The sequence below is a fragment of the Halichoerus grypus genome, chromosome 8 (genome assembly GCF_964656455.1).
Source record: "Halichoerus grypus chromosome 8, mHalGry1.hap1.1, whole genome shotgun sequence".
NCBI classification, from domain to species: domain Eukaryota; kingdom Metazoa; phylum Chordata; class Mammalia; order Carnivora; family Phocidae; genus Halichoerus; species Halichoerus grypus.
This window is the reverse complement of record NC_135719.1, coordinates 61,030,761-61,046,176: the sequence shown is the minus strand read 5'-3', so window position 1 is coordinate 61,046,176 and position 15,416 is coordinate 61,030,761. Positions and strand designations below refer to the sequence as shown.

Sequence of the window (15,416 nt, the reverse complement as noted above, 5' to 3'; positions counted from 1 at the left end):
TACAAATGGATGCAGATATAACCAAGATGTCGGAGATGGAATTCAGGCTAGCAATTGTGAAGACAGTGGCTAGAATGGAGAAATCAATTAATGGCAACATAGAGTCTCTAAGGGCAGAAATGAAAGCTGAATTGGCAGAACTTAAAAATGCTATCAATGAGATCCAATCCAATCTAGATAATCTAACAGCTAGGGTAACTGAGGCAGAAGAGTGAATAAGCGACCTGGAAGACAATATAATAGATAAAAAGGGAAAAGAGCAGGCCAGGGAAAAACAACTCAGAATCCATGAAAATAGAATCAGAGAAATAAGTGACATCATGAAGCGTTCCAATGTCAGAATAATTGGAATCCCGGAGGGAGTGGAGACAGAGAGAGGACTAGAAGGTGTATTTGAGCAAATCGTAGCTGAGAACTTCCCTAATGTGGGGAATGAAACAAACATTCGCGTCCTAGAGGCAGAGAGGACCCCTCCCAAGATCAAGGAAAACAGGCCAATACCCCGGCATGTAATGGTAAAACTCGGAAATCTTAGAACCAAGGAAACCATCTTAAGGGCAGTTAGGGGGAAGAGATTCCTTACGTACAGAGGGAGGAACATCAGAATAACGTCAGACCTATCCACAGAGACCTGGCAAGCCAGAAAGGCCTGGCAAGCCATATTCAGGGTACTAAATGAGAAGAACATGCAGCCAAGAATACTTTATCCGGCAAGGCTTTCATTTAGAATGGATGGAGAGATGCAGAGCTTCCACGACCGGCAGAAGTTGAAAGAATATGTGACCACTAAGCCGGCCCTGCCAGAAATATTAAGGGGGGTTCTAGAAAAGGAGAAAGACCCCAAGAGTGATCTACAACAGAAATTTACAGGGACAATCTATAAAAACAACGTCTTCACAGGCAACATGATGACAATTAATTCATATCTTTCAATAATCACTCTCAATGTGAATGGCCTAAACACTCCCATAAAACGGCACAGGGTTGCAGATTGGATAAAAAGACAGGACCCATCCATATGCTGCCTACAAGAGACTCATTTTGAACATAAAGATACATCCAGACTGAAAGTGAAGGGATGGAGATCCATCTTCCATGCCAGCGGACCTCAAAAGAAAGCTGGGGTAGCAATTCTTATATCAGACAAATTAGATTTTAAACTAAAGTCTGTAATTAGAGACACAGAAGGACACTATATCATTCTTAAAGGGTCTATCCAACAAGAAGATCTAACAATTGTAAATATCTATGCCCCCAACATGGGAGCAGCCATCTACATAAGCCAACTGTTAACCAAAATAAAGAGTCATATTGATAACAATACGTTAATTGTAGGAGACCTCAATACTCCACTCTCAGCAATGGACAGATCATCTAAGAGAATCAACAAGGAAACAAGAGCTTTGAATGATACACTGGATCAGATGGACCTCATAGATACTTACAGAACATTCCACCCTAAAACAACAGAATACTCATTCTTCTCGAGCGCACATGGAACTTTCTCCAGAATAGACCACATACTGGGTCACAAATCAGGTCTCAACCGATACCAAAAGATTGAGATTATTCCCTGCATATTCTCAGACCACAATGCTTTAAAACTGGAACTCAATCACAAGAAAAAATTTGGCAGAAATTCAAACACTTGGAAGCTAAAGACCACTCTGCTCAAGAATGTTTGGGTCAACCAGGAAATCAAAGAAGAACTTAAACAATTCATGGAAATCAATGAGAACGAAAACACATCGGTCCAAAACCTATGGGATACTGCAAAGGCGGTCCTAAGGGGGAAATACATAGCCATCCAAGCCTCACTCAAAAAAATAGAAAAATCCCGAATTCACCAACTAACTCTACACCTTAAAGAACTAGAGAAAAAGCAACAAACGATGCCTAAGCCACGCATTAGAAGAGAAATAATTAAAATTAAAGCAGAGATCAATGAATTAGAAACCAGAAACACAGTAGATCAGATCAACGAAACTAGAAGTTGGTTCTTTGAAAGAATTAATAAGATCGATAAACCACTGGCCAGACTTATCCAAAAGAAAAGAGAAAGGACCCAAATTAATAAAATTATGAATGAAAGGGGAGAGATCACAACTAACACCAAGGAAATAGAAACAATTATTAGAAATTATTATCAACAACTATATGCCAATAAACTGAGCAATCTGGATGAAATGGAGGCCTTCCTGGAAACCTGTAAGCTGCCAAGACTGAAATAGGAAGAAATTGACAACCTGAATAGGCCAATAACCAGTAATGAGATTGAAGCAGTGATCAAAAACCTCCCAAAAAACAAGAGTCCAGGGCCTGATGGATTCCCTGGGGAATTCTACCGAACATTCAAAGAAGAAATAACACCTATTTTACTGAAGCTGTTTCAAAAAATAGAAACAGAAGGAAAACTTCCAAACTCATTCTATGAGGCCAGCATTACCTTAATCCCCAAATCAGGCAAAGACCCCATCAAAAAGGAGAATTTCAGACCGATATCCCTGATGAATATGGATTCCAAAATCCTCAACAAAATCCTAGCTAATAGGATCCAACAATACATTAAAAGGATCATCCACCACGACCAAGTGGGATTTATCCCCGGGATGCAAGAGTGGTTCAACATTCACAAATCAATCAGTGTGATAGAACACATTAATAAGAGGAGGGAGAAGAACCATAGGGTCCTCTCAATTGATGCAGAAAAAGCATTTGACAAAATACAACATCCTTTCCTGATTAAAACTCTTCAGAGTATAGGGATAGAGGGAACATTCCTCAAGTTCATAAAATCCATCTATGAAAAACCCACAGCGAATATCATCCTCAATGGGGAAAAGCTGAGAGCCTTTTCCTTAAGATCAGGAACACGTCAAGGATGCCCACTCTCACCACTATTGTTCAACATAGTACTAGAAGTCCTAGCAACAGCAATCAGACAACAAAAAGAAAGAAAAGGTATTCAGATTGGCAAAGAAGTCAAACTCTCTTTTCGCAGACGACATGATACTTTATGTGGAAAACCCAAAAGACTCCACCCCTAAATTACTAAAACTCATCCAGCAATTCAGTAATGTGGCAGGATACAAAATCAATGCACAGAAATCAGTTGCTTTCTTATACACTAACAACGCAACTGTAGAAAGAGAAATTAGAGAAGCGATTCCATTTACAATAGCACCAAAAACCATAAGATACCTCGGAATAAACCTAACCAAAGAGGTAAAGGATCTATACTCTAGGAACTACGAACACTTATGAAGGAAATTGAAGAAGACACAAAAAGATAGAAAAATATTCCATGCTCATGGATCAGAAGAATAAACATTGTTAAAATGTCTGTGCTACTCGGAGCAATCTATACCTTTAATGCCATCCCGTTCAAAATTCCAATGACATTTTTCAAAGTGCTGGAACAAACAATCCTAAAATTTGTATGGAATCAGAAAAGACCCGAATCGCCAAGGAAATGTTGAAAAAGAAAAAGCTGGGGGCATCACGTTCCCCGATTTCAAGCTATATTACAAAGCTGTGATCACCAAGACAGCATGGTACTGGCACAAAAACAGACATACAGACCAATGGAACAGAATAGAGAACCCAGATATGGACCCTCAACTCTATGGTCAAATAATCTTTGACAAAGCAGGAAAAAACATGCAATGGAAAAAAGACAGTCTCTTCAATAAATGGTGCTGGGAAAATTGGACAGCCACATGCAGAAGAATGAAACTCGACCATTCTCTAACACCATTCACAAAGATAAACTCAAAGTGGATGAAAGACCTCAATGTGAGACAGGAATCCATCAAAATCCTAGAGGAGAAGCTAGTGAAACAAAAGCAAAAATGAGTTTTTGGGACTTCATCAAGATAAAAAACTTCTGCACAGCAAAGGAAACAGTCAACAAAACAAAGAGGCAACCCACAGAATGGGAGAAGATATTTGCAAATGACACTACAGATAAAGGGCTGGTATCCAAGATCTATAAAGAACTTCTCAAACTCAACACCCAAAAAACAAGTAAGTCAAAAAGTGGGCAGAAGATATGAAAAGACACTTCTCTGAAGAAGACATACAAATGGCTAACAGACACATGAAAAAATGTTCATTATTATTAGCCATCAGGGAAATTCAAATCAAAACCACGTTGAGATACCACCTTACACCAGTTAGAATGGCAAAAATGGACAGGGAAAGAAATAACAAATGTTGGCGAGATTGTGGAGAAAGGGGAACCCTCTTACACTGTTGGTGGGAATGCAAGTTGGTACAGCCACTTTGGAAAACAGTGTGGAGGTTCCTCAAAAAATTTAAAAATAGAGCTACCCTGTGACCCAGCAATTGCACTACTGGGTATTTACCCCAAAGACACAGATGTAGTGAAAAGAAGGGCCATATGCACCCCAATGTTCATAGCAGCAATGTCCGCAATAGCCAAACTGTGGAAAGAGCCGAGATGCCCTTCAACAGATGAATGGATAAAGAAGATGTGGTCCATATATACGATGGAATATTACTCAGCCATCAGAAAGGATGAATACCCAGCTTTTACATCAACATGGATGGGACTGGAGGAGATTATGCTCAGTGAAATAAGTCAAGCAGAGAAAGTCAATTATCATATGGTTTCACTTATTTGTGGAACATAAGAAATAGCATGGAGGACACTAGGAGAAGGAAGGGAAAAATGGAGGGGGGGAATTGGAGGGAGAGATGAACCATGAGAGACTATGGACTCTGAGAAACAAACAGGGTTCTAGAGGGGAGGGGGGTGGGAGGATGGGTTAGCCCGGTGATGGGTATTAAGGAGGGCACATACTGCATGGAGCACTGGGTGTTATATGAAAACAATGGATTGTGGTGTATTTTATGATGTATTTTATGGTGATTAACATAATAAATTTTAAAAAATAAATAAACATCAGGTATATGGTTACCTAAATCTGTGAACAATGCAGTAATTGTATTTCTGTGTTAGTCTGCTCTCTAGGGTATTGACTTTATATGTTAAAATGCTGGGCCACTTGGAATAAGTTCAAATCAATTAATAAAATTACCTTCTCAAGACTAAAAAAAAAAAAAAAAAACCTTGTTTAGTTACCTCATTCCTATACTCAGAACCCTCCAGCAGCTCCCCGTCTGACTAATAATAAAAATCAATCTTTCAGTGGTCTTATAATCCTTTACTTGCCCCCCCCTTTTTTTTCTTTTCTTTTTAATATTTATTTGAGAGAGAGGAGGGGACAGAAGGAGAGGGAAAGAGAGAATCTCAAGCAGACTCCCCTGCTGGGCATGGAGCCCGATGCGGGGCTTGATCTCATGACCCCGAGATCAGACCCGAGCTAAAACCAAGAGTCAGATGCTCAACCAGCTGTGCCAGCCAGGCTCCATTACTTGCCCTTCCTTTCTTTCATTCTACTTCCTCAGACATGCCACGCACGCCCCTAACGCAGGGCCTTCCTCCTTGTTTCTCTTGCCTAGAACTTTCTCCCTAAAGATATTTCACATCGTTTTATGTCACCAATGAGGCATTGCTCCATTGTGACCTTCCTGGTGAGGCCTTTCCGGACCACCCCTGCCCCCAGCACTCTCCGTCTACCCTATTTTCTTCCTTTATAGCTCTTTTTTTACCATCTCCTCACTAAAATGTAAGTTCCGTCAGGCAGGAATTTGTATGTTTTATTTCTAAATCTACAGAACAGTACTTAATCAAATAATCGACCACCAGTAATGTTTGAAGAAACGTATATACAGATAGATGAATAAGGGATTTGTTTCACGTAGCTGGTTGTCACTAATGAAAAGTACACATGTATAGATATGTGTCCCAAGTTCTATTTCTAGTATCTCTGCCCTCTCTTGCCTTTTCTTTTAACTTGACTTGAAGGTCTGGTAATCTGTTAGCATTTCTGGCCTTCTGCCTTAGGCATCCCTTCCCATCTCGGCCTTGAAAATCAGTCCATAATTTATCTTCATTTTGGCTACACAGTAACCCAGCTGCAGTAGGACCCAAGTAAGAAAAGATGTTCCAAAGGGACCTTGATGAAGTTAGTCCTGCACAGGAATGGAGAGAAAGTGTGAGAGACCCAGGAGTAAGGAGGAGGAGTAGGGCATGAGTGAACATAACAGTGTGAATAGCAGCAGAGAATGTTACCAACAGAGGATTACATGTGACAAATCTCAATACCATGACAGGGGATGTGTGAAAAATAGGTAGACGTAAGGCCTGGGAGGTGGTGTGTCAAGCTAAAACAATCTAATGAGAAGCATCAGAGCAGTTCTGCTAATTATTGTATTTGTTTATGGCAGGTAGAATATGTGATAGGTACTGTCAGTTTTTATCTCTAAATATGTATTTTTTTAAATTTCTAGGCTTTTGCAGATATGCTGAAAGTGAACAAAACTTTGAAGAGCTTAAATATGGAGTCCAACTTTATTACAGGAGCTGGGATTCTAGCACTGATTGATGCTCTGAGAGATAATGAAAGCCTGGCGGAGCTCAAGATTGACAATCAGGTCAGTGTTCTACAGCAGTAAGTGAGGAAGCCACAGCCCACTCCGCCGTGGGGAGGCCGCGGACTCCAGAGGCAAGTGGGAGGGCCTTCGGGGGAGCCTTTTGGGAAGGTGGTGGCCTGAAAGGAGATGAGGACATGTGAAGTGTCCAGAATATTAACTTAATATTTTGAGTCTGGGTTTGAGCGTATTCATAGAGTTGTGCAGCCATGGCCACTAATTCTAGAACATTTTCATCACCCCTCCCACCAGCCCTGGCAACCACTTACCTACTTTCTGTCTCTACACATTTGCCTATAAATGGAATGATACAATATGTGGTCTTTTGTGTCTACCTTCTTTCACTTAGCAAAATATTCTGTAGGTTCATCCATGCTGTAATATATATCCGTAGTTACTCTTTTTTTATGGCTGAATAATCTATTACATGTGGGTTGTTTCTACTTTTTGAGTATTAGGAGTAACACTGATATGAACATTCATATACAAGTTTTTATATGAACATAGATTTTCATTTCTCATGGGTATATACCTAGGAGCGGAATTGCAAGGTCATGTGGTAACTCTGTGTTTAACTTTCTGAGGAATGGCCAAGTTGTTTTCCACAGCAACTGCACCATTTTACATTTGTACCAGCATGTGTGAGCTTCCCAATTTTTCCACATTCTGGCCCAAAACTTGTTATTGTCTTTTTAATTATAATCATCTTATAATAATGGGTATGAAGTGGTATCTCCTTGTGGTAATCCAGTTTTTTGATGCTATATGAACATATACTGAGCTTCAAAATTTTGTTTCTCTTATGTATGTATGTTGTAAGAAGTGGGAAAATTTAAAAAGACCAGCAGAATCAGCATTTACCTGAATGTCTTAGTCTTAACTTACCTTGAAAGTATTTTGATCTAGTTTATTAATACTGTTCTTTATTTTAATTATTCCAGAGGCAGCAGTTGGGGACAGCTGTAGAATTGGAAATGGCCAAGATGCTTGAGGAAAATACAAACATCCTTAAATTTGGATATCAGTTTACACAGCAGGGACCCCGAACCAGGGCAGCTAACGCTATAACAAAAAACAATGATTTAGGTAAGGCATATGCATTTCAAATCAAATTTCTGAATTATATCATTAAACTAATGTATTAGAGGGATTTTTTTTTTTTTTTACAATAGATTTCAACACAGATTTTTGGGCCTTTGTTTTTAAAATCTGCACAGTCCTTTTTATGTTGATTGAATTAGAGTTCAGTTTAAGCGCAGTTGTAGTGATTACTGGGTTCCTGGGGGAAATCTTCCTGTCACAAACATTTCACAGCTTTAAGCGAACAGTTTTCTACCAGAAACGTAATATAAATGCTTCCTGGAACAAAAATTTTGTTCTCAGTTACAAGTCTCCTCTTGGAGCTAGTAAAGATTTCAACATTTCAGGAAAGTTTTTTACCCTTTTTATCAAACAGGCCTAGATAGAAATTCATTTTTACATGATATCATATGGATTATAGTTTTGATCCAAATTGTATAGCGTGTGGCACGTAAGTGTCTGCTGTCCTTTCCGGCCTCCCTGACCCAGCCATTACTGGGCAGCTCGTCTTCTCGCTGCACACATCGGTCAAGGTCAGAGGTTGCCCATTTTTTCCCGGTTCCTACTGAAAATACTGCTGAAACTTGTGCTTGTTTGAAATAAGTTTTCCAGCCAAGGCTGAATTAAAGAATATGATGCTTGTAATTTTGTTTCTACATGTTTCCGATAATTGACTCTTCTTTTAAGTTTGGTGTTTGTCATTGAAATATTTTTAAAGATGTGTTTAGACAGGAATTAAAATAAGACTTCTTAAAGGGAGTAACACTTCAAAGTGATGCAGTTCTTTTAAGCTTCAGCCATATTCGAGTTTGCATTCTTTAAAGGTTTCTAAAGCAGAAAAGTTACAGCTTCCTTCCCTCAACCCAAATTACTGTGAAGAGTATTAGTTCAAATCCTTTCTGTCTGTCCTTTGATGACTTAGTTTCCCAGAGAAGATTTTAGCCTCCTGCATTTTAGAAAATTGGTGTGTTCGGTGTACTGTTGATTCTCAGTGTAATTTGCAAAGTCATGCTAATTACATCGAGAATGAACAGTATACCAAAAGATGAGATAACACATGAAAAGTACTTCCTGGGCTGCTTTATGTTGACACTGTGCTGCTGAGTAGGTGTCCATGGCCACGTGTGGTAGAAGATGAGGAGGCCACGTTGAAGGTGTGGTCTGACGTGAAGCCGAAGTGAGAGAAAGCAAAAGCTTTCTGTGGGTACCTCTGGAGACCTCCACCTCATCATGCTCTTTCATCCTGAGCCAAGCCAGAGTTTCAGACGTGAAATGAGAGGGGAAGTGCATGGACAGGAGCCCACATTTGGGATCCAGCTAGTTGTTTATATGCTGAGGACAGCTTGCAGATTGTGAAAAGGGACTCATTGCAGGCTGCTGCTTCCAGAGTAAACTTGCAATAAGTACTTGCTGCTGGAAGCTAACACAATGAAAAAGTGATGTCAGCAGATTAAAAGGCAGTGCTGGTAGAAGGCACTAAAATGAGATGGGAAGAAACTTAGTTCCTGTGGATTTGTTTGTGGGAGGCATCTGAGAGCCATTATTGGCCACTGAATGCATGATTAAGATGATACTTAAAAAAAACTATTTTTTATTCTTCTAGAGATCGGATGTGAGGTTAGAACTTACTTGCAATTGATCATAAAGTATTGAGAACTTCTATTAGTGGAGTGGGTTTTGGGAAGAAATTGCCAAAGAATTATAAATAGGTGGGGTGTCTGGGGGGCTCAGTCAGTTAAGCGTCTGCCTTCGCCTCAGGTCATGGTTCCATGGTTCCAGGATCCATGGGGATCGAGCCCCGCATCGGGCTCCTTGCTCAGTGGGGAGTCTGCTTCTCCCTCTGCCTGCCGCTCCCCCTGCTCATGCTCTCTCTCGCTCTCTCTGACAATACATAAAATCTTTAAAAAAATGAATTGTTAATAGGGCCAAATTTATGAGCCTCTCATCTAGCAGCTGAACCAAGGAACTGCTGGGAGCAAGTAGGCACTGAGTGAGGAAGAAGAGTCCGACCTGGCTCTTGGCCCCGTCTTCTGCTGTGTGTGCTCCCAGCACCCTCCGCCCTACGTGTCAGTCTCGGCACACAGGTCAAGGCGACAATCGTCAAGACCCTGTGTTCATACGGGCAGTCTGACAGGGAGCCACCAGAAAGACCTCACAGATCAAAACTTGAAACATAGAATCTCCGGGGCATCTAGTTTTCCTTCACCTTGCACATGGGGCTGTATCAGATCTTCAGTGTTGATTCTGGTGTCTTACCTCTCATTGTTTCCTGTTCCTGGAAACAATCCTACCTACCGCCATCTCTCCAGCTGTGACCAGCAGGGAGCGTCCATGGCGCACACGCACTATTGGCTTGAACTCGGAATCTCCTGTTACTGTCCGCACGCCAGCTGACCACATCATTTCCAGCCTTTTTTGTCTGCTCTCTTCTGGCACAGACCTCCTTTACATGTGTTTTTTATGACATGCATTTTAACACCTGAAATGGTCTGCCAGTGACCTCCAAACCCTGCTGCAGTTTAGCGTTCTCTTGGAAATGTTCTACCCTAAAGGGTTAATCTGGTCTTTCAAGAAAGTATTTCCGTATTTTTCAGAGATCTATATATATGAATAAGGTTTGTATTTGAGGACTCAGGTCTCTACTTGATTTTTTCCCTCAATATTTCAGTAAACACGCAAGACTTGTTTTCGTTAACATGGACTAAAATCAGAGTGAAGGTTGTACTTAATTAGCTAAGTATAAAAATGCTCATGGGAGCCTGATACTTCAGTTCTCCTGGTTTTTGCTCTCTAGCTAGCACCCAGCCAACGGCTGCCCAAGCTTTTATGCACATCACTCGAATGTCTGCTTGAAGACCCCATCCTGCCATCACTGAGTACAGCCTACTGGTTTGAGGTCACCAGTCTGCAAAGCGGCTGGGGGCTCCTGAGACCTCTGCACCTTTCTTTTGCTCCATCCACTGAACTAGTTGACTGAGCAGTTTGGTGGCCAGAGTCTATTATGGCCGCTGGGTAGGACCTTACCACCTGACTCGGGTCTGAGGAGTCCGTTCCTTTGTATTTTGTTTTTTTGTTAGAGCCTGGTTCATTTTGTAGGAGACACTAGAATGAAAATTTGGAAAGCAGTAGCAAGTCATTTACCTCTAAAATGACAAAAATGTTTTTGTTACGTTCTTTCACAAACTAAGGAAATGGGTTGTGGTGCCTCGTCAGAAGAGCATACAAATCGTTAACTTTTAATACTTTCTAATCCCAGCTGTCGGAATGTGACTTCAAGATTTAACACAGTAATTTATAAGGCATTGTCTTAACAGGTATCAATTTTTTTAATAACAAATGAGACAGGTGCAGTGACGTGAAGGTGGATACAGAGCAGTTTAGATTTCTCCCGCTCCTGTGGGAGCTCACGTGAGCTGAGGACACGTGGTTCGCATTTCGAAGCCCCTCAGTTCTCAACAAGTAAATGGAAATGATGAAGGATGCAAATTTTTTATTTTAATGGCCCTGTGAACAACAAATGGACATTTCATTTCTGTACAACTCTAACAGATCATACAGAAACTTATTCCTTACTAGGAAGTTAACATTGTACAAAGTAACCGAGATTTCTAATACGCTTTCTTTTTTTTCCTCACAGTTCGCAAAAGACGAGTTGAAGGAGACCACCAGTAAGTCCACCAAGATCCAATCTTTGGGAGACTTGAAGGGTTCACCAAGAGCTCATGGTGGTGATGTCAGATGTAACATTTTCGTGGGTAGAAGGGAAAAGACTGGAAATCTTTTTTTTTTTTTAAACTACATGTATCTTTTTTCTAGTTTACGTTAACAGTTTCAAACTGTAAAATCAATAGTAGGGGGTATTTTGTATTTTATAACATTTTTTCTTTCTGCTAAAATCAATTTTAATTTAGCTTAATTAAATGGTTTGTGATGAGTCATGAGTTAAAAAGTACAATTGTGAAAGAAGTTTAGGAAATCATTTATGTAAAATACTATGAACATTTTAAGGACCAATCTTTTTTAAATCAAAAAGGGACCTGACTGATACGAGAACTGCTGTTGCACCTGTTAGGTACAAGACCCTCATCAGAGCTTTCTTTCCTTATCCCGTTGCACGGAGCCCTGGCCGTGTTTTAGAATACATAAACTTGGCGAGAGTGTGCTTTCCGTTTCTATCAAGAAAGCAAAATGCCAAAATTTTAAAACCGATGACTCCAGATCTGGTCCTCTGTTCAGGAGTACCAGCCCATCTCTGGGAGAGAGAAAGGGGCCTCCTGCACATTCCAGGTCACCACCCTTGTCTGATGGGTGTGAGTCGGCAACACCTAGACTTGTTTAAACAAAGTCATCGGCTTGGCCACGTTCCGTACTTTGTTTAAAAGTATAGTTATGTCTAAATTCATTATAGTTTTTTATTTTAATTGGGCATTATTAAATTTTTGTGAAAGCTCGTAGTAAAAAGCATCTAAGTAGGCAAGCTGTTTTCTTCCCTGTAAAAGCCATAGGGCCAACTCTGTTACTTTAGTAACAGCCTTCTTTTTTCTTATTATCTAAACACGTGAAATCAAAGATAATAAACATGATGGAATTTGAGCCTGAGGCACATGCAAACGGTCATTGAAACTGATGATTACTGTAAAGTAAATGAGCACCTGGCCTGTGTATGAATTAGCTGTTGCACAGCATTGGCATTTGTGTGCACACAGAATTGCATAGATGGTCGTGACTCAGCGCTCGCTACGAACTGTCTGACCAGTAAGGAAAACTGTCCTTCGTAAATCTAATGTTTATTATGTTTCCTTTCGTCTTACACTTTTTTGTCCACATTGTGTAAAAGTAATCTCTCGTGAGAAAGGGTCTTCCTACTGCTGATGCTCACAGTATTCAAATGAACACGCGAACAGTGTGCCCCGGGGAAGGCTGCCTCCAGCCTGGATCGGACCTGGACTCCGGCCCTGTTTCGGGGCAGCCCCTGGAGAAGATGGCGGAGACCATCCTGACCTCCAGCGTTCAGGCCTGGCTAGATGATTTACAGGGAATAAAGGGAAGAATCCCATTTAAGAGTAGGGGAGAGGTCTGTTGATTTTTTTGAAATCAAATTACAAAGTGTCCCTCCTTTGGCTTGGGCTGGACAGTTTACTCAGTAAGCCACGGAGCATCTTGTGTGCTCTGGTAATAAGCCTTCTCAACAGGCAAAAGCTTCCCTTGTAAGAACTGGTGGTCTTTATTTTTTCGGAGTCAGTATTGGTGTTTCAAGGGGGCCAGAGATTGACTTTGCACTATTCCTTTTCAGTTAGAGACCACTGATTTTTTTTTTTTTTCTAAGTTAGCAAGTGTTTCTGTCTATCTTCTTTTCATATACAACTTTGGAAATCTACTTGATTTTAGAGACTGCTCACTTGCTGCAGGGTGGGGAGTGAGCGTGCAGCAAGTCTTTAAGGGTCCCCATCACACCAACAGCAAGGCTTCCTTGCTTGCACTGTCCTGTAAGTTTTCTTTTTTTAATATAGGTAGGTGGGGCCCTACCCAGTATGTGTATCGTACTTATGGGTAGTATCTTTTTCATTTATGACTTACTGAAGTATGAAGAAGTGTTTTGCTTGTACCATTCCAGTTCTGAGCTATGACAGTTATATAATTGAAGGAAACATTTTTTCATAAATATCTTTAAAGATGACCATTCAATCCAATTGAATACAGAAAATCAATTATAATTACAAGGGAGAAAACTGATGTTTACTTTGATCTTTAAAGTTCTGGCACCTCTTAACCTTTTAGTAACTTACCGTATTTCTCTATAGCTTTAAAACGTTATAATAGATTAGGGATCTGAAATAATCTTGATTTTTAAACCAAAGATTTTCTAAGGCCTTAAAACATTCTGTAGGCTAACCAATTTAAACTTACCTGGTTATCTAATCAAAGAATATTCTTTGCATTTTTAAATTGCTGTTTTTAAAAATCTTTTAATTTCCCATTTTGTAAAATTTTACATTCATATTTGAAGTTGATTTTGCAGGTATGTCTACATGAAATTATACGTATTGAAAAAAGCAATATTAATACTGGTATTATTAAAATGGATTTTGGTGCTATAAACTTGTAGCTTAAATCTAGTAGAAGTCTTAAGTATAGGTGAAATACATTTCGTAAGGGTGCCTGTCATTTAGAAGACCAAATAAACATTTTGCGTTTAAAAAAACTAGCAGATTGTTAGAGATTTCAAGGAGAATTATCTCACTTATTAAATTGCAAATTCCTGTTATTTGAATGAAGTAACCCACATACTCATTTTGTGCAATAGGTACACTCTGGAAAAGTTACATGTAAATAGAACTTTGTAAATTGTTTTTCCTTTGACAGTGTCTGATGTATTTTCACTTATAAAGGGGATTCCATGGTATAATAAAAATTATAAAAGAAAAATGTTTTGATAAAATGTTAGTCATGTTCTATTCGTACAGTATATTTAATCCTTGCTGCCATTAAAATAAGTAAGTTGAAAAGATTCATGAGATTGCATAAATTCTGCTAGTTTTAGTTCTGTGCTCGCAGGGTGTGTCTCCCTGGCCCTTACGGAGTCGGGAAGCACAGGCCCCTTCCCGCAGACCAGAGGGTGGGTCGTTCTCCGGTGGGCCCAGCAGCTTCCTTCCTCTGCGAGTTCAGTCCTGTCCTTGCACCCCTTCACTCTTTTAAAAAAAATGTTTTTCTAATATTATTGATATAATTAACATATAACTTTGTATTAAAGGTAGACAACATGATGTGACATACATATATATCATGAAATATCTACCCCGAGTTATCCGTCAGCTCACACAAAAACAATGATTTTTCCTTGTGATGAGAACTTTTAGGATCTACTCTCTTAGCAACTTCCAGATATGTAATACAGTTTTGTTAACTATAATCACCATGCTGTCCGCAGGATATATTCATCTTCTAACAGGAAGTTTGTAGCTTTGACCACCTTCACCTGTGTCCTCCACTCTCCACCCCTACCTCTGGTAACCACCTGGCTATTCTGTTCTGAGATCAGTGTTTTTAGATAGTCATATAAATGAGATCATACAGTATTTGTCTTTTTCTGGCTTAGTTCACTTAGCATAATGCCCCTATGGCCACTTAACTTGTGCATAGTATTAGCTGAACACAAGGCACCCACGGAAACCAAACACACGGATGTACCAGAACCACTACTATTGCCCTTGGACAAGGGTGTGAGTTCTTGGGTCTAACCATCTATCGAACTGTCTTCTGTCCACTCTCACTGAGCATTCATGTTTCTAGATCATTCTCACCATAAGACTTGCTTACCAAAGAAATGCTTCACTATTTTTGAGAAAATGTTTTTATAAGCAAAGATTTTTTTATATTTTTATGTCGTTTTTATTTGGTCATTCTTCTATTCAACATTAAAATTCAGCTCCATAAGTCCGATACTCAAATATTACTGATTAATATTAAATATACTTAAATATTGTATTATTAAACTTGATTCATAATAGTGAAGTTTCTTTTGAAGACTATGTACTATGGGCATTTAGAACTTACCACGTCATACTGAGGTAATTTCAATAAAGTTTATCAAATATTCTATAGACTTGGACTTTTTGAAATATCCCTTTAGTTCTTATGTTCTAAAGTTATATCTTACATACCCCTTCGGGAACAAGTTTATTTCCTATAGTTACTCTATCCCAGTCTATTACATTAAGCCATATAAAATTGTCACTACTTGACCATTTTTACCCAAAAAAATAGTAATTTCACATGGTTGAAATACCGTCGGTTCTTGGTCTGGTCTGGCCATAAAG

The 15,416-nt window shown here is 39.5% G+C and overlaps 1 protein-coding gene across 1 annotated transcript in view; it reads left to right on the top strand.

The window, feature by feature from the left end:
- TMOD3 (tropomodulin 3) overlaps positions 1 to 14,107 on the top strand; it is an 81,383-nt gene extending 67,276 nt beyond the window's left edge. The window contains exons 8-10 of the mRNA XM_036116629.2: positions 6,379 to 6,522; positions 7,461 to 7,605; positions 11,237 to 14,107. Coding sequence (XP_035972522.1) covers positions 6,379 to 6,522; positions 7,461 to 7,605; positions 11,237 to 11,271 — 324 coding nt within the window. The 3' untranslated portion in view covers positions 11,272 to 14,107. The remainder of the gene's footprint in view (positions 1 to 6,378; positions 6,523 to 7,460; positions 7,606 to 11,236) is intronic.
- The last annotated feature ends 1,309 nt before the right edge of the window (positions 14,108 to 15,416 follow it).